The sequence below is a fragment of the Patagioenas fasciata genome, chromosome 6 (genome assembly GCF_037038585.1).
Source record: "Patagioenas fasciata isolate bPatFas1 chromosome 6, bPatFas1.hap1, whole genome shotgun sequence".
NCBI lineage: Eukaryota > Metazoa > Chordata > Aves > Columbiformes > Columbidae > Patagioenas > Patagioenas fasciata.
The window spans coordinates 33926407-33945944 of record NC_092525.1 but is presented as its reverse complement, the minus strand read 5'-3'; the positions used below and the strand labels follow the sequence as shown (position 1 = coordinate 33945944).

At 42.7% G+C, this 19538-nt stretch overlaps 1 protein-coding gene across 2 annotated transcripts in view; it reads right to left on the bottom strand.

Moving 5' to 3' along the window:
• Positions 1-9795, bottom strand: part of COL24A1 (collagen type XXIV alpha 1 chain) — a 140749-nt gene extending 130954 nt beyond the window's left edge. For both annotated transcript variants that reach the window (XM_071810473.1, XM_065842596.2), the window contains exons 1-2: positions 9566-9795; positions 3181-3242 (exon numbers count right to left, since the gene is read on the bottom strand). In XM_071810473.1, the coding sequence (XP_071666574.1) occupies positions 3181-3242; positions 9566-9621 (118 nt within the window). In that variant the 5' untranslated portion in view covers positions 9622-9795. The remainder of the gene's footprint in view (positions 1-3180; positions 3243-9565) is intronic.
• Positions 9796-19538: the final 9743 nt, after the last annotated feature.

Below are 19538 nucleotides of genomic sequence, written 5' to 3'. Positions count from 1 at the left end.
ATATTTGGCAAGTACTTGTATTTTTAAAAATATTTATAATTATATATTTGTATTTAAAAATAACAAAGCACATAATGTGTCGAAAGTAAATTGAAGTATAAACAAAAAGCTAAAATTTAAACTGGCTTAAAACAGTCAATCTAAAAATTACATTCAAGAGTATCAGTACAATGACAGGTTCTGAGAAAGCTAAACACAAAGAAATTCTGTGTGAAAAATGACAGCATAAGATTAAATATCAGCTAATTATTCCTTGCTGACTTTCTGCCTGTTAACCCACCACCAAGCCAAAAGGCTGTTCCACATTTTTTTTGGCCAGTCATTTAATTTCTGGTCCAACATGTATTTTTATTTTAAGGCTTTCAGAAGCTCTTGGCAGTACACAGGGTTTTGGGAGCAGGCAACCCTCTCAGCATTTCCTCCTTGCATGACAACTGCTATTTCTTTACCTATCAGTAGTCACTTCTGTGTGTTTACCCCCATGTCTGTACGACATCTGTATTCACTTACTGTTCACTTAACTCTTTAGGTCCCTTAAATTCTAATGGCTCATCTTCTTGAAGGAAAAGTTGTTTGGGGCTTTTGGTGTCAAGTGCTTTCATTCCACCTTCTAGGAGGACTTGAAAAACCTTACTGCATCATGAGGAGAGGGAAAACCTAACATGGGCTTTGGCAAAAAAAAAATAAATCCCCAAAAGGAACTGTGGAACTATTCTGTTCAGTCTCTCTTGTTCATTTACCACAATCCTCCATACTTATGACTACTTTGAAGGCAGGATATTTGGGGTGCTTTCTCCATTCCAGCAATTCTAATGTATACATTACTCACTCTCCCTTTACCAGCATGGGTAAGGGAAAGACAAGGGTCATTCATCAGCTCCACCAAAACCAAGAGCAGTTACTCATCAGGTTGCCCACTTCCTAGGTGATGCTGCATCTGCAGCTGGGTTAATTAAGATACCTGGCTGCAACCAGTGCTCTCCCAGACACCATAGGAAAGTCAACCAGCATTGATTCTGTATGTCCTTGAGCTCAAAGTACTATTCCTAAAGGCTTTACATATATTTCATTGAACATGATTTATAGCAGCCAACCAAAGTGAACAAGGCATAGCTTCTCAGGTAAAGCATGAACAGGCTGTCCCATCAGCTCAGGAGAGATGGATGTTAATTACCCTAGCTAGCATCTTCATATTTGGCAGAAAACTCTTTAAAAAACAACAACAAAAAAAAAACACCACCACCACAACAAAAAACCAAAACCCTGCAACTGCCAAGAAAGTTTTAATAATAACTGAAGTGTTAACATATTCCTAGCGGGCAGACAATCCTGTTCCTGGGCAAACTCTAAGCACTGCAAATGGAATAGTGCTAGCTCTGCAGGTTATAGACTGAGACTGAAGGATACACTTGAGCTGCTCTTTTTTAAGGAGGTTTCCTCACTGTCCTGTTCTCTGAACTGCTTTTTGCATGCTTGTTTACACACTGTGCATGAGGGACCAAATTCACCCATGGGCAGAAGGTTGCATCAAGGTTCAATGCATCGTTTCAATCCCAAGTAAGCACTTGAAAGCTGTGTATGGGGCCTGTGCATGGAGGGGAGGGGGGACTTTCCATTCAGTAAGGCTTTTCATAGGGCAATCTGGAAATGCTGTTGCATAATTTAAAAAAGTAGGAAAGCTGCTTCATTTTCTGATGACAAAATAAAAAATAATCAAATGTAAGCAGGTCAAGACTAGATGCTTTAGCCCATTCCTGCAAAGTTCTGTGCACAGAAGTCTGCTCAGCTGAGAGGCAAATAAGCCCCAAGCTGCACCTGCTCTCCCATGCCACCCCCCAGTCCTGCATCCTTCAAGTCCTTGCCTGAAGTTTCAGTAGAAAAGAAATTCTTCGGCTGAGGCACATGAGAAGTGAGACAAATTGTTTATTCCTTTGCAGAGGAGGAAGCTGAGCTGGAGAGATGAAGACAAATCACCGCTGCACACCTGTCTCTGGCATCCCTCACCTGCTCCCACTGCACAGGGAAAGTGCAAACTGCCTCCCCAAACCAGCCTCTGCTTTTCCCTCCCTGCAGGCCTGGAGCAGGGCAGGCCACACACACCTATGGGTGCTGCCCCTACTCTGATGAGAGCTTGTGTTAGCTATTACAAAGATCTGGAAAAATCCCATCAACGTGGAAGAAAATGTCCCCCATTGAGCTGAATGTGGAAAAACCAGCAACAAACCTTTACCAGACAAACAACAAGCAACTAATGGAATGCAGAACTACAAAGAGAACTGGAGGTGGGGGGGAAAGCGGGAAGGAAGAAAAAAAAAAAGACACTTTGCCAGTTGCAGGGAATGATAATAAAGAAAAAGGTATTGGTGAAAATAAGGGTGGGTGGCTGCTGAGATATCCCACAGGGCTCTAGCAAAACATTATCAGGAATGAGCTGTCTTAACCATGCAACCCAACTGTTTGGGAAAACTGAATAGCTGAGTATTTGCAGTTAACATAGTTGCCAGCCAAGGATGGCCTACTTCTTGCTTCACCTGTATGGTAAAGGAACATGGCGGAGAACTGATGCTGCCACTCTCCTGGCAGATAAAAAATGACTAAATAGCCTGTTGGCCTCCAGCACTTCAGGCCACTAACATTCCCACAGCAGTCTCTAGTGCGAGCTGCACATCTGGTGCAGTTACAACAGCTGGCAGATCAAAAAAGAAACTAAAAACAAGACAGCCCTATTTCCTTGCTAATATCTGCATCTGAATGCAAAACCAAATGAATACACAATTTCGCTTTTTGCTTTAATGATGCCAGCCTAGACTAAGCCTTTATTATATGCAGCGGTTTGCTTGTACAGCCCTAAGTGCAAAGGTAACTTGGTCATAGCTCACCACCCCCAAGGACACCCACTTCCAGTGAAGACACAATCAAAGCCTTTTCACTGTACAAGGCTTCTCTTTTATGAAGAGCTTGCTTAAATATGTAAGCAATTTCATAGACAGAAAATGTGAGTAATTTTCAAAAGGTCATCTTTTCCAAACTGGTTGCTTTAAACTTTTGCTCTCATTATGCTGCAGATGGTATTTTCTTTAAGCTACTATTAAGGAACTGAGCCTAAGGTCACAGCCATTTACTCTTTGAATCCAATAACGGATTATACAAGTATCCTGTTATTAAAAAAAATGTTCTCACCTTGTTTGGGGACTTGTGCAACACCCACAGCTATACATATTGCAATAAAAAGGACAGTTTTCCTAGAAGGGAAAGAAATAAAAGAACTTGTGAGAAAACATCTAACGTTTCGGAACTCCCAGGAATTAGAAGCTTGATTCACTGTCCAAAGTCAATGGCAAGATACCACTGACTTCAGCAAGTCCTGGATCAAAGCCATCACATCGTACAATTTCCCACTAATGTTGGAAAGACATTTCATACAAAGATCAAAGATTATGTATGCCCTCATATATAGTACATATACTTTACACTGGCTTTTATTAACAAAATAACTGCATCTGTTTTATATTTTCTTGCAGCAGCCTTCAAATATAATGCTGCTATGCTGTAAATTTCTTCCTGGAAAGAAAAAAAATAACCAAAACCCTATTACTGTAAAGAAACTTTAAAACAATTGACAAGTTAATGCCTATAGAGATCATTAGATATTTTTGTTCCAGTATAGCTGTGATCAGTCTTGTCACTCTAACATACCATTTTAGGACAGGTGAAAATGTTGTGTCACACTTTTATTCCTGTACGATAAAATTTTCATGTTACACACAAGTCATGCTCTCCACAAAAAGTGAAAAAATCCCACAACATTTTGACTTAAAGCTTCATGTTCAGACAGAAGAGTGCAATACTGGTAGGCACCATCGGCTCACTAATTGCAACAAACATATGTAAGGTCAATATAGATTATGTGCTTGAAATTTGCTTTAAATGAAGACACCATTGGCAAAGTGTTGGGTGAGGAATACATTTTTACCATGGTTAAAAACAGACTGTCTGCTATCTTTTACTCTATTATCATATTAGCCAAATTAGCATCTAATCACACTCTTATCAGTGACTGAATGTTCTAATAAATGAGAAATACATTTTCTGTTAATGTTGGACATCCAGGCACAGAAACTCATGTATGTAACAATAAGAGTAACCTGCATCTATTTGGTGCTAAGAAATATTTCTAAAATATCACAAATATAGTTCTGATACTGATGAATCAACCCACGCTTGTTGTGGTTTAACCCAGCAGGCAGCTAAATACCACACAGCTGCTCAGCCATTCCCCACCAGTGGAATGGGGGAGAGAATCAGAAAAAAGATAAAAGTTCTGGGTTGAGATAAAGACAGTTTAATAGAACAGAAGAAAAAGGTAAAATAACAGAATATACAAAACTAGTGATGTGCAATGCAGTTGCTCACCACCCACTGACCAATGTCCAGCCAATCCCTGAGCAGTGGCCACCACCCCCCAGTTTTTTGTTCAGCAGGATGTTGTATGGTTTGGAATATCCCTTTGGCCAGCCTGGTCAGCTGTCCTGGCTGTGCCCCCCATCAGCTTCTTGTGCAGTACCAGCCTTCTCGTTGGCAGGGCAGTATGAGAAGCTGAAAAGTCCTTGACTTAGCGTAAGCACTGCTCAGCAACAACAAAAACATCCCTGTCTAACAACATTATTCTCACGTTAATCCAAAATGCAACGCTATACCAGCTAGTAGGAAGAAAATTAACTCTATCTCAGCCAAAACCAGGATAATGCTCAAGCCTCCACTCAGCCCTCTTGCTCATTAGCATATATAACCTCATTGACTTTTCATAATATTAAACATTAGACCCACTAAAAGCATTTGCTGCACCACGCTAGAGAGTCCCAGAGTACTTGGAATAAATAGTACTCAAAAGTAACACAGTTCCAACTAAGCACTCGTAACTTCCTATGATGTAGCTTTGCCAGCTAATTAGTAGTTTGAACAGCATAAAAAGTTCAGGAAGAAACCACTTTATATAGGAACCTGTGGTTCAAACAGCAATGACAGACAAGTTCCTTCCACTGAGCATTCACTGCCACGTTGCCTTCAGCTCAGAGGATAACGTATGGATAAACCACATATTAGTAATGCTACAGTGACAAGAAATCGTGCTATAATTTAAACATATTTTTATATATGTATGCACACACATGTATATATATATACACACAACAGTATTCAGCAAAAAGTCAATCCAAACATTTCAGAAACATCCAAGTGCCTGAAAATCACAAAGGAAAAAAAAATCAGGCTTTATCACTCAATTTGCCAAGTGAAATAAAGAAAAAGAGTCAAAATTCATTGATCTAGCAGGAGATGGGTTTGATTACTTACCCTCCTTCAACAATAGGGTTTCATTCCCATTTTCAAACCAAGTCCCTGTTAAGGGCAGGAGGTACTTGCACCTGATGTCACTGCTTCTTGCAGGTGCCCTCCCCAGCCCAGTCCAACGCAAGCAGCAGGTAGTTCTCAACTGCCCCCTCCCCAAACCCAGACTTAATATTGACTGTTGTTCAAACAGCAGATCAGCTGCGGGATGCTCACTTCTTTTTTTCACCTCTGAAGACCAGAATTCAAGCTCTGGTCTTATTTCACAAGTAAATAGATTCTGTGTCACGCAATGCACCATGTTTTGATCTAATGAGAAGCTCAGTGACAGGAGATAGCTGCATTAGGAGTGCATGCATTGTACTGTATCAGCTAAAACTCAGGACAACCCTTTATTTGACTTTCTGGAGTGTAAAATGGATTCACAATTAAAAACAGTATTAGATGTTTTAGTTAGCTCTGGAGTCAGGACGCTCAAAGAACCCCAGAGCCCAAAATGCAAAGTTGACTCCTTTTAACCTTGCAATAGTCTCTTCCACAACATCAGCCAGGGAAAAGCTGTGTGTCAGGTATCTGCTTCCATCACCTCCCAGCAAATGTTGAAGGAAGGCAAGAAATTCCAAAATGGTTCCAGGGCTGTAAATTACACAGATGTAACTGGATGTACAGAAACATTTAATGCAAGATAAAAACAAATGTCTGGCTTACACAGTACTCTTCAGCTAATGTCAAGAACAGATGAGTGATCAGCTAAGAGAAAAAACAGGGACAGAGACAACCACAGGGCTGGAGATCCCCTAATGTGCAGGAAAAGTTCATTTTGCTTCCATCTTTTTTCACAAGTAAATTTTTTTTGTAAATGAAAGCACGTGCAACCTAAAATTAAGTTGTACAAGGGAGCCCTCCGTGGTTAAAGATGAAAAAATGAAATTCTGTCTTCCTGAGAGAATCTGTTCAAGCAACCCTTCCTCTCTTGGTGAAGATCACTACTCTTTCCATTAAAAGCTACAGAACAGCCAGTTCTCAGTCTCCACTCTCACACCAGCACTGTCACTAAGCCACCAGGCTCCCTGCTGTGTAATACATACATGGCTTGATTGTCTGCCACAGCTGCAAGGAACAAAGCAAGCAGCAGGCGGAAACCCTGGACCACCTGCCTTAGGTGAGTCCACAGCTCTTGAGGAGACTTGCCCTGTTGGGACATGAGAACAGAAAAATGCAAAAGCATGTGGCAAGGAGACTCCAGCTGATAAGAATGCTGACTATTTTTCCCCATTTAACATCACAGATGAAGCTGTTTCAGTACCCCTTGGCTATGTCCTGCCCTATCAAGCTTCCTCCCTTCCTCCTGCCTTTTCATCCTCTCTTATTCTATACGCAAGCAAAAGCTGAGGGTAACTACATAATTATTTGGAGGAAGGCACTATGAAATGTGGTTGAGCTATTCTATTATACCATTTAAAATAGAGCTTATCTTTCGGATAATCTTTGACATCCTGTGGCTGTTAGTCTCTTCGTATGAGTGGAGAACAACTGTCTGTGTTTATTTTTTTTCAATTAGGAAAGACAGATCAGGAAACCGATCATCTTCAAACCAAGATGTGGCAAGCAAAGATGCAGAACTCCACCCTCTGAAGACTCTTCATCAGTGTACAAAGTCTGGGTTCAGTCAGCACACAGTGAAGCAGGGTTACGATATCCTCTTCATTCCAGCCTAGTTTCCCAAACCTCAAATTTAAAGGAAGGAATACCACTGGCTGGCTGCTAGAGAAGGCAGGAAAACCTGTTCCCAGTGTAACTGGCACAGATGCAGGACACACTAAACCTGAGGGCTCATCAGTGATGAGGGCTTGAATACCAGTACCTGCCCCACGTGATTTATTTCATTAGATCTCTTCTGAGAACTGCTACTTGGTGTCCATCAAGCCCGAGGAAGGCTTTGGGAAAGGGGATAGTGCCTTGTGGACAGAGCAATTCTGGGCTTCTCAAAGACCCCAAGCTCTTAAAAACCTCATCTTTCGCGATCTGAAAATGAAGTTATCTTCCTTTGCTGCTATAATGAGATTAGCCAGCAGGGCCAGCGCTGCTTCGAAGTTTTAAGAGACCTACTATCAATATGGCTTGAGGGGACACGACAGCCTCCACAACCTCTCCTAGGTGACAGTCACATTCCCTTTGGGCACAGATGCCACTGCACACCTGACCAGCAAGGGGGAAACTCCTGAATCCTTCGCCCCAGATTCCTAATTTGAAAGAAGGGGAAACAGGAGAGATGCAATATAAGGTGAGAAGCAGAGGATCAAAAGATGTATCGCTCTTTCCTCCTGAGGAGCCGTGGCCTAAGAGGAGCCCTACAGTGCTGTGCTTCAGAGAATGGAAACTCTCTGTCCAGTGGCCCAGCCGCTCTCTGAACAGCATTTGGCCTAAGATTAGAAACTACCACATCCAAACGAACAGTCAACTCAGTGTTTCTAAAAGGAGAGATAAGTTAATGAAAAATATGTGATTTTAGAACCAGTTTATGAGTACATTCTCATTTCTTAGAGCAGTTCTCTTGTCTAGATAGAGTACACTAAGTGTTCTCCTCTGTATTAAGGTAAAAAAGTATACAGCTCAAATTCTCACTCCTGTGAAATACAGTCTTCTTCCAGGGTTTGTCTCTATGCATTTTGTAGATTGCTCTTCAAATGTTCCACAACTCTATGCTTGCAAGAGACAAGGGAAACACAAAGCTCTTCATGTTTTAAGATTAAATATTCCATCAACAAATTTGGTGAGAGATTTAGGAGTCATGCACCTGCAGGAGTTTTATTTATTTAACCTGCAGAGACACCCCTATACAGATAGCTGGTCTGATTTAATGCTGTTTCCACAAAAAGGTGGTCTAGGCTGCAAGGGACTAACTGGTTTGATATGCCATAGAAACCTGATCCTTTTGCAAAGAATTCTGGTTTCTTAATGTAGGCAAGCAACCAGGTTGCTTTCTTTCGAGTCAAGTAAATTAGGTAAACAAGACAAAAACAAATAGATACATATTCTGAAGCTATCTCCAATTTTGAACTCGGGTAAACTGAATCTCTACTACTGGACTACTTTACTGTAATTCAGTTTATGTTTCTCTATTAGCAATATCCCTTTATAGATGCCAAATAAAAACCTTTTTAAAATTTCACTCAGGCAATTCCTGGAGAAGTCTCACAGACACATCCATGAAACACACAGATCTCCTAGGAAGGCCACCTCCAGGCATCCATGTAACCGCTCACAAGCATTCAAGCGCACCCAGATTATAGACCAGGCAGTCTTGAGCAGCATAATCCTCACTACAACACAAGATAAATCCTTCTCGGTCCTGCTTGGAGCTCTCAGCAAATTTAAGTCACAGCCAGAATAAAATAAGCACTTTACAAAAGAAGACATATATTGATAATATCATTTCAACTATCAAAAGTTCACAATTATCTTGCTTAGGCTGCTTACAGGCAAACGACAGAGGAGAACAAAGCTCTGTCTTTACATCACAGATGATGATGCATTAGAAATACCTAAGCCTATTGCAAAAGCATGTAAATACAGGGCACCCCATCTGGTCATCTGTTATTCAAGAGAGTAGTCTCAGCTCTTAAACATAAGTTCTGCACGTTTTGTTTGTTTGCTATGTTTTAATAGCTAGGTACCAAAAACAAGGACGAGCAGCCAGGTTACTTATGGCTGCAGAGGCACACTCTTCCCCCAGGATCCCTGTTCTCCTCGGGGAGCAGGGGTGCGCTGGCTCTCAAGGCACCCCAGAGCCGGGCTGCCTGTCGGGCCGCGGGCTTGAACGGGGAAAGGATGACACGAAGATGCTCGATGGGACCAAGAACACACAGGAAAGCAAAGGGAAAGACAAGGAACATTGCGGAGGAGAGAGACGCACAGCCACCGGCACAGGCATGTTGTGTCCGGGAAGCCGGCTCCCCGCAGCCACCGCCAGTCCTCCGGGGGCACCTGGGATCTCACGGGGTTACAGCTGGAATACAGAGGGTAGGGATGAGGTGAAAGTGAGGTGAAGTCCTGGGTCACCGGTCCTCTACCCTCAGGAAGGTAGCTGAGCCGCAGTCCCCATCCCCGGCCGGCCCCGCCGCCAGCCGAACCCCGCGGCAGGGTGGCGGAGCGGTGCGCCCCGTCGCTGCCAGCCAGGGGAGCGGGGTCGCCGTCACGCCCCCCGGCTCCTGCTTACGTTTGTGCCGCAGGAGAGATGCGTCCTCGCCTTGTCCTCTCGGCTCCCAAATGCATTTGTATGCATTTGCCCGGGCAGCGGAGATCCGAGGGAAAGCCGGAGCCCAGCGCCGCGCTGCCGCAGGGTCAGGTCCTGTCCATGAAACCCCGAGGTCTCCGCCGAGCTCCGCACAAGCCCGAGGGCGGCCCGCGTACGGCCCGCGGGGGCGGGCGCGGCGGCGGGGGGGTGGGGTAGGGGGCGCCGGGGGCCGGCTGGCGGGGGAGCCCCGCGGCTGCCCGCGGAGTCCGGCGGCGGAGCGGCGCTGCAGCCGCCTGCCCCGGCACCGGCGGTCCTCCCCGCCCGCCGCGGTGTTAAATTTCAGCCCTGGCTGCCTAGCGATTACATCAGCAAACACGGCCCCCGGGGCGGGCCGGACCCCGGCCGCGCATGATGCGCGCTGTCTCGCGCAGGTAGCCCTGGGCGCGGATCCGGGACGGGAGCTGGAGTGCGCAGTGCCCGGCCGAGCACCGTCCGCCCAGCGCCGGCGGGGCCAGGGAGGAAGAGCGGTACTGCGGCCCCAGGTGCGCCCGGCCCAGCTGGGAGCGGTGGGGTGGGAAGGATGCGGACAGGTGTTATTTGGCTCTCGATGGGTGTTAAAGGAATGAAGACGTCACATCAGACTTGCAGGAAAGACCTTCAGGTTATAGGTAAGGTGGAGAAAGGTGATATGAAATGAAACCAAACGTATTCCCAAACAGCAGAAAACAAGTAAAATGGTAACACACAAAGAAAGGTTATGCAAGACAAGGATTTTATTTTGTTATCACTGAGGATGCTCCACTCAGCTGAAAAAGACTGTTCTGGGTGATCTGGGTAGCTGCAAACATGAAGAGAAAAAAAAAAAAAAAAAAGGAAAAAATTGTGAGAGAACCAAGAGCAGACGTAGACTGGTGAATTTTCTTGGGGATAACAGAAGCCAAAGCTAAAGGGGCAGGGGGAAATGTTCTTGGGTAACACATAAGCATGTTTCAATGTTTAATTTCACACTCAAATTATTTTTAATACCTTGAATCATTCAGAATCTATATAGTCTGACTGACTATCATAGGATTTCCTATTTACTTCACTTTTTAAAAGCCAGTGGTAAAAGCTAGCAACATTTTGCCTTCTTCTGTGTATCTGCGTATGTACTTTGCATTAAACAAAGTGACAGCAAAACATGAAAATGTATCTGTTCACTGAAGAGACCATGATGCCTGCGCAGGGAGGCACTGGACACGGCTGCAATAAAATCTTCATTAGCATTTCTGTTTTAAACCACACTCAAATGACTTCCAACAGCTCCAGTGTTATATTTCATTTAGTTTTAGTTAGCATTAAGATGAACTAAAATGTGTACATGACAGATTGGGTTTGGAATGGTTTGGTGCCATTCCGTGAAATCTATCAATCCCTTAGATAAGATGTCTTCTCTATAGTAGACATACAGTTGATTTCTCCACCCTTTAGCATCAGCATTAGGGCTATTACAGAGAGAATTTTGCCCCAAGAGTGACCCTGGTTAAATCCTGCCCTCACTTCAGTGCACATCAAGTACAGGAGCCAACCTGTAGCACATGGCGAGATGGGCTGGGGATATTATGTGTTGAGATCTCCCTTTCCAACAGCGTTTGCACTGAAGAAGGCACAACCTGAGATTCTTGCCAGCTGCACACAGAAGCTGTAAATAAGGCTTTGCTGACCCTGATTATGCAGTGACTTAAAACAGTATAAAGTTTCAAAATTAGCATTGCTTGTTCTGTTTTCTGTATTCAAAACTACAAAATTAAGTTCAAAAAGTAGGATGCTTTCCTTCTGTTTGGCACTTTGCTCCTTAGGTCCTTGTTACAGCCGCTCCTGTGGTTGCAAGCCAGCTTTTAGGCTATTTGGGCAGGGTCCTTGGCTGTTCTCATACGCAGAGTCCAGGGGGCTGGGCAGGCTGTGGGGAGGCAGGGGTCAGGAAGGATTACCTCTGCCCTTCCATTTGCCCACGGCTCACATGTCTCTGAGCCACGTGTCCACAAATAGGTTGGGAATGTGCAAGGAATGCTCCTTGTTCCCTTCCCTTCCCTTGCTCCCACCTGGGAGCTCTTGCAACTTTTTTTATTATTTTATTTTTTTGAGAAATGCCTAATGTTAGCCTGCAGCCTAGTTGTTTTCCTTTAATATTAACGCCCTTCAGAGCTGCTGAAGCTCTTATCTGAAGAAATTAGCACCATCTAATATAGATTAAGAGAGCAAATGAAAAAGCCAGAGGGCACGAAATGACTTCCCGGTGTCAGACAGCAAGTGTGGCACTGTTGGAAATATGGCAGCAGTGCCCAACTTGTTGCCCATGACGTTGTGTTTTAGAAGAGCTCCAAATCAGTATCAGCAAAAATCAGTATCAGTTTTATTTTTTACACTTGCTCTTCCAAGTGTTCTTACAGTCTAATAAGCAAAACCTACTATGTTTAAAGCTATCAGATTATGTGTGTTTATTTCCAGAGCTATATATAGCAGTCTGTATACTTACGCACACCAAAAGACAGGGTTGAGCTCCAAGCATGTTAGCACTCATTGCAACACAGGGATGCTGGAGTTTCATTTCCAATGATAAATGTCTCAAGATGCCATTTCACCCCGTCTGCCATCTCCTGTTTGACTACAGCCTATCCCTGATTTCTCTTATCCCTCCAAGTAAGCCCAAGGATTACTGAAATACAAAATTAATTCTGTCAAGAGATCACTTCTTGCCTTTCTGACATTATTACAAGCTCCTCTTCTGTTTGTTTTCTCCTTTTCCAGCTTTTTTCCCCCTCCTTTCATGATCTGGCTTGCTCATCTGTCACTCCAGATCACAGCTGCTGAGTTCCAGCTATGCTCTGGGGCACAGAGCAGGAGCTGCTCTTAAACAGTGTAAGAGGCAAGAAAAATGGTTCCTATCTGTGATTCTCCTTCCAGAAAACGTACAGGAGAGAGCAATGGTTAGTATATTGCCTTAGCCTAAAAATAAAGAAAAAAAATCATAAGAATTTGAAGGAAAATGTGTGCAACAGGAATGTGAGGACTGAGTGTTGGAGTCTGAGCCTTATTCCACTGCGGTCAGTAGGAGCTTTACCTTTGACTTGAGTAGGAGCAGAAAGGGACTCACACAAGTCTTCTGGTACAGTCCAAGAATTAAGAGTTTTTGGCAAAAGATCAACACTGCTATTGAGTTCCCTTTGGAGAACTGTTTTTCCCTGCACACCACAATATATGGTGTTAGGCTATGTATCAAAACTGCTGGAACCTAGTTCAGCAAAATTATTTAGAATTCTCTCTGTAGCAGCCAAAAGAAGTTTAACACATTGCTCAAGTTAAACAAAGTCACCAACCTATCAAATATGATTAAGAAGTACAAGAAATGGAAAGGATTACAGCATGTCTTTGAAAACAACGGGCTAAAATTGAAAATGGGGGGGGGGGGGCTCTAGATCTGAAAATATTAGATATGTCTATTCTTTGTACAAAGTGAAAGAAATTGTGATGACCAACATCTGCCTCCTCTCTCTAGTTATGCCTCTTACCTTCTGATAGAAGGACTTAGTGGGAAGTGGTGGGTCTCCAGTTTTGAATGTGCCAAAAATCTGGAAATGCCTTTAAAGAGCACAGTTAATGACTTTTTGGATTAATCCTATCCCTTCTGATTTTCTACTAATGAACTAAAGAGATAATTGACATACATAAATTTACATGCTGAAGAACTCAGAATGGAGAGGATTTTTCTGCCTTACAAGACCAGCACACAAAAACCTGTGAGGTGAAGGGGGTGAGAGCAGAAAGGAGAGATGCTGTGGCTAAAGGGGACCAAACTTACAGATCTTGGCACACAGAGCAAAAAAAAAAAGGGCATGACAGAGTCAGGACTGAAAAAAATGCCAAGCCACAAATGACCATATACTCTAGTGAGATTCCTTAAGATACTTAGTTAAAGCAAACAAGGGAATATAACCAGCCAGGAGTGAGAAACAGAGAGAGCCTCAGTGAACCGCAAGACAGAGTAGAGGCTCCAGACCACAAGGCTCCAGCAGCTCCAACTGAGAAAGGTGTCTCACTGAAGCCAAGATACTTGCAATTGTTCACAAGACCAGGTATCATCCATTTTAGAATATCACTACTATAGCAGAGATCTACCATGGAGAAGGATGAGAACTCTCATGGAGAGAGCTGGAATGGGTGACCGAAGCAAAGACTTCTGGAGGAGCGGCCCCACACCCAGCAGCTGAAAAGCTGTGAGGTCTTGTTCCAGTGATGGCAGAGCATATGCCATACCAAGAATGCAGAGAAGCCTAGCCAAACACACAAGAAAATGTTAAAGGAAGAGAGAAGCCTGAGAAACAGTTATTAGGAAAGTAATAAGGGAATGGAAAATACGAGAGCAAGAACGAATGCAATGTGGGAACCATGGGAACAGCTCACCAAATGAGAAGAGTCCAATTACCAAACAGGCCAAACTGCCAAGCAAGAAGCACAGTGAATTCCCATCTCAAAGAGGGGCTCTGGAGTCTAAGAGCAACTGGTGACAGAAAAAACAGAAAAGGAGATAGAGTAACCCAGTGACTTTAATTGTTAGTTAATCTTTATCCCATCATTGATGCAGTGTTTTGCCATCCAGGCAGGAAGTGGAGACACCCACTTGTACAGGCAGGAAGATGGATTAGACATGAGGTATTTTCTGGGATACTCATTGAACTGAAAAACCCCTCATAGGTGAAGTCTGTAAATGTGGCTAAGAGTCTGTATTCATAGGAACAAATTACCACGTCTACCAATGTGTGCTAACAGGGACACAGAGAGTAAGGCGGGCCCAACTGGGTACATCTAACAAGGATTCCATCACCAGAGTGCTGCCTGTGACCTCCTGCCATGGGCATTCAGCAGCCTCAGTGGGGTCCTCTGCACTGAGGCTTCCCCAGAGCGTTCTTGCCCATGACAGGAGTCCTCCTCAAAGGGTCCTGGATCTCTGTCATTGTATATGATTTGCCCTGTCTCCATCACTAAAAGGAACCAAAAGCCTATTTTTGCGAAAAATAAAAAGCCGTGTTGTTCTATGTGAGAAACAGCTAGCTCACAGCACCCAAGGACACTTGACCTCCTCGGTAGTGCTCCGCCATGCCCTTTTACATTGGAAGGATGGGTCAAAAACCCCTTAGAGTTGTCTTCTAGGACATTTTTTTCTGCAGGTATTCCCTGAAAACTACTCTCTGTAACCAAATAAAAATGGAGCCCACTTGGTGTGAAACCGTCTGCACTCATATGGCATGCTCAGCCCACTAGCAAATTCTCATCAGCACTAAAAATTACTCACACATCTGGAAGAACCAGTGCAGTCATCTGACAAGTATTTCATTCCCAAGCCACAGAGAGCTCTGCGTTAGGCTCGTCGTTTTTAAAGACATTCCCTTTCTTTTCTTAGCAACTGTGATAGATGCTTAATTCCACAGTTCATTAGTCCTAGGAAAGCCTTTCTTGACCACCTCTGCTTCCAGTCCTGGGGCTGAGCAGGTTTTCACTATGGTGCCCTGCAGCTAAAAAAATGAGTTCCCAGATACTCTTTCTGCAGTAACCAAAAAATAGATTGGATTTGCTTCTACAAAATTCACTTCTGGCAGCAGCAAGGGGAGGTCGCAGAAGCCTTAGTCCTCCAGTTTCTCACCAGATGAGAGATGAGCTACTGATGCTCAGTGCTTACCACCAAGTTGAATCTCTGCCTTGGAATGAGAGGCCTTACTGTCACATCTAAAATCTTGTCAGAATTTTCTCCCCAGTTATAGAAACAGAAAATTCCATAAGACTCTAGTTTATGACCTTGCCACGAGAACTCCATTTTCCCTGCCCAGACTTTGAAAGAGAGTGAAATAATGTCATAATACTATGAATACTTATGAACTCCATCTTTGGGAAGAGAGAAATTTAATTGCAAAAGCATAAACCATTTGACCAACTTAACATAGTTACCTCAAGCATTATCAAAAAATGATTGCTTTGATATATCAGAAGGTTTCCTCCAACTGCCCACCAATTCTCACTAGTGGTTTTTAAATATGCTGAGTCTGTTAACATAGGGCACACCTAAATCATGGAGAACAGTGGAGTAATTTAAATCTGACATTGTTGATGACATTCATCAAAACAGGAGTTTCCAGACTCAGTAGGTATTAACAACATCAATGAAAACAGAAATAGCACTATTTCCCACCTTTATTTTTCATTTGAATAAGTCATTATTGGACTTCTTCAGAACTTTTTAGCTTCCAGTGAAGGAAAAATATGGGGCTTATTATTGTTTGTTTTCTTGGAATCTCTGGGTTTAAGAAGAGAGCCAAAAGTATTGTCAAGTACAACATGGTATTTTTGTATGATGAACATTTAATTTCCAAATTAAGAATTTTAGACTAGGCGTGTATAATGGCAGAAAAGTTTTCTATAGAAAAAGACACTTAAAGTAGATTACTTTTTCTGAAAATACCAGACAGATGAAAATGCGTAATCCAAGACCAAAATACATTGGCACTAACTTCAATGCTGATATTTTTACAATAGTAATATAATTAATTTTTGTAAATCCCTTACAGCTGTACCACTAATATAGCATCATAGTTTTAACAGGCTATTTTCATCACCTTATATTTAGAGATGAAATTTAGATCCTGTTCTTCAGTTATTTAAAATTTATTAGATATGTCAACAAGAACTACTACTTTAAGAAAAAGATCTTTTCATTATCTCAGTGATACTTTTGAGGAAATGGTGGTGTCTGCAGGAGCACTGAGATGCTGATCACTGCTGTCAAACCACCACCAAGCAGTGGGAAGAATCCCAGTGGCACCAAAGATGCTTGTTCTGCACTATGGGATTTTATGCACTGAAATAACTTCACTTGGCAGTCTAGCAGGAAAAAAGGGAAATCTTCATTTTGCATAGCAGCAGGTAACATATTACTCCAAATTTGTAAATAATTTAACAGAATAGTTATCAGAGAAATGTTTCATAATGCTGACAATCACTTCCTTATTGTTGTTAGGGGATTTATTTTCTGTTCTTTCCTGTGCCTCTCCAGTTCAGCTGTTTCCCTCATTTGACAAACTTCATAAAGACACTGAAGAGAATGATACCAGAAAGCATTTGGAAGCGACAGTGTTTACAAAGCATATAAATAGACTGTGCTGTATCCAGAGTAATTAGTTGTAAGCAAAGTAATAGAAAATGTGGAGAACTTACAAGTATGCCAGATAACTGAAAACCCAAGATTTATACAGATATTAGGGATAAGTTGCATGCTATATGCATATAGGACAAATGCCACTGCATAATCTGAGGGCAAAAAGTAAACCATGGGCTACATTCAGACCAAATTCATGTAATACAGCTGAAATATCAATTGTGCCAGATGCTAATTTAGCTCATGACCCTAAAAATGCATTTCTGCAATCTTATTCACAATGATGTGCACGGAAGGATGTGTTTTTCTAGACTATTTACTGAAAATTGAATTATTCTGAAAGAAGAGCCTTAAAAACCTTAGAAATCTTCAGAACTTCCCTACTGCAAATACAGCTTCTGGGGACAATTATTTAGAAAAAGAACAGTAAGAATTGAAAATATACCTCCTTCCTATTCTGTAAACAGCAAGTTTCCAGTGAAAAACCCTGGCCTTCCTTGACCCCTGCTGTTATGTTTTAAAAATTAATGCAGGACACCAAGAGATCAATGTTTATTTCAGACAGGGAGCTTTTGGCTGAGCTGTAGCTAATGTCCTTGGCGTGTTTTAAGCAGCATATCGGAATGAATCATCTACTTCAGTAATACTGTATTATATTTCTGTCTCTAGTTTAGAGAAATAATGTGTAGCAAGGGAATATTTAAGGATTCAGTCTTCAATTTGGGAGACAATTATGCATACACATGCTGTGATAGGCAACTACAGTCCATTGAACAGCAACAACTCTGAACTGACACACTCCATATGCACCACTCAGTTGATTTACCTCCTGTAGTTTGAAATATCAACTATTCCTCCCACCTTGTATTTCCCAGAAGAATAATACAGAACAAAACCTCCTCGTAATTATATCATCCAAACCATTTTGTTTTTCTAAGGGTCTAACTGCATGATACCAACAGGAGCCTGCAGTGCTTTCTGGCTGCAGAGAGCAGTGCACACGTTGCAGGGGGTGCGTTACCCTCCAGCCATCAGCGCCACCCATTTTTTCTAAGCAGAGTATCAAATGCATGTAAAAAAAACCCAAAACCTAACAAATACTGATAGTTGTAACAATATGCGGCAGTCATCTCTGAAACTCAATGCTTTTGGGGGCCATTAAGATCCATTCTTGGTCTCAGAAATGCACTTTTTGCAGAGGAATATTCAGAGCTTGAGGTAAATCTGGCAGCTGGAGACAGGTGCTGGCTGTACTACTGTCGATCTCTCCTCTGAATTGCTGACTTACATTAGGTGCTATCAGTGACAATTTAGTTCTCCATGGGATGCAAGACCTATTATCTGGTTTCATCTCATTCAGTGGCTTCATCTCCCCCAGGAACTGCTCTCAGTAGTGATAATATCACATAAATGTACTATACAAGAGTTTGGTCCCTTGCAAACTTGCGTCTGTATCCTCTCTCTACCAAAGTGCTATAGCATGGAGTTTCTTAACATAAGGTTGCTTCCTTCCCAGTCTGTTGTTGCTGTGCAGTTCCAATTGCTGTAAATGCAGAATCTTCATGGATGGTGGCACTTCAAGTTCTTGTTTGGATGAAGTTTCAAATATAAAGGAGTAAAACAAATGTTTACAATTAAATAAGTTTTGGGGGATCATTTTTAGTCTCTCAGTAGAGCAAAGCAGAACAAGTCAAGCCATGCTCTGGAATGATACTCAGAAATATAGCCCATCCTTTGCAAGTCTTCTTTTCAACAAGAGTGGTTAGGAATCCTTCATTTTTGCCTAAACATGATATATTCATGGCTCCCTTGTTTCAATGATGAAAGATCAGATCTGAGTTGGCTCACTTTAGAATTTTCCCAGGAAAAGCCTACCACAAAATGAATTAGGAGAGCCAATGGGAGAATAAAAGTTGCATGTTTTGATTCCTCAGAGAGGAGCCTGGATGTCGTGTGGAGGCAGAGGTACCACATGCTGCCCCTGCCTTGCCATCCCCATCACAGACCATTGTGGGTACACAGCTGCCTCCCCAGGTGAGGAACCAGGACAGGTGTCCGTTCTTCCCCACATTCACCGCCTGCCCTGACTCTGGTGGCACCTCAGACAAACCTCTGCAGCAGCCCAGCCTGGGGATGCAGATCGAGGGACTGTGTACACTATTCCAGCATTCTAAGCTGAGAGTAAAATACTTCACGCTGCAGATTGTTTAGCAGCTCCAGCTCCTTGTAAGCAGCTACGCTGAAACACATTAGCCTGTTTACTTGAAGTTTAATCAAGGTGGGCAAACACATCCTCTTTTCTCCAGTATTTCTACCTGCAAAAAGCGGCCTCCTGCTTTCACATATACAAACGTTTAAGGAAGAAGTTGCAGCCTACAGTGTTCTTTTCAAACAGACAGGTTTTAACTTGTTTTGTGCAGAGGCATCTCACAGAGGCATGTCTCAGCTCTTTTGCAGTTTCGTGTGCAAATATTTACAATAAACAGCAACTGCCCATGAGGGGAGTGTGAGGTCAGCATTTCCTGGTTATGCTTTCGATTTAAGCTCAATAAAACCAAGGAAACATAACTGCTTCTTAATTTCTTTGCGCCATCATGACTGAAGTAGTATCTGCCAATACATTATCAGCAACCACATACCATCATCTAAAACTGAGGGCATTTTCAGGGCAAGAAGATTCGCAGGCAATTTTGGTGAGATATTTGTGTGCCTGTGACAGGAACAGGAAAAAAATCCTAAGAAACCGTGGGAGGAAAAAAACTAGCATGACAA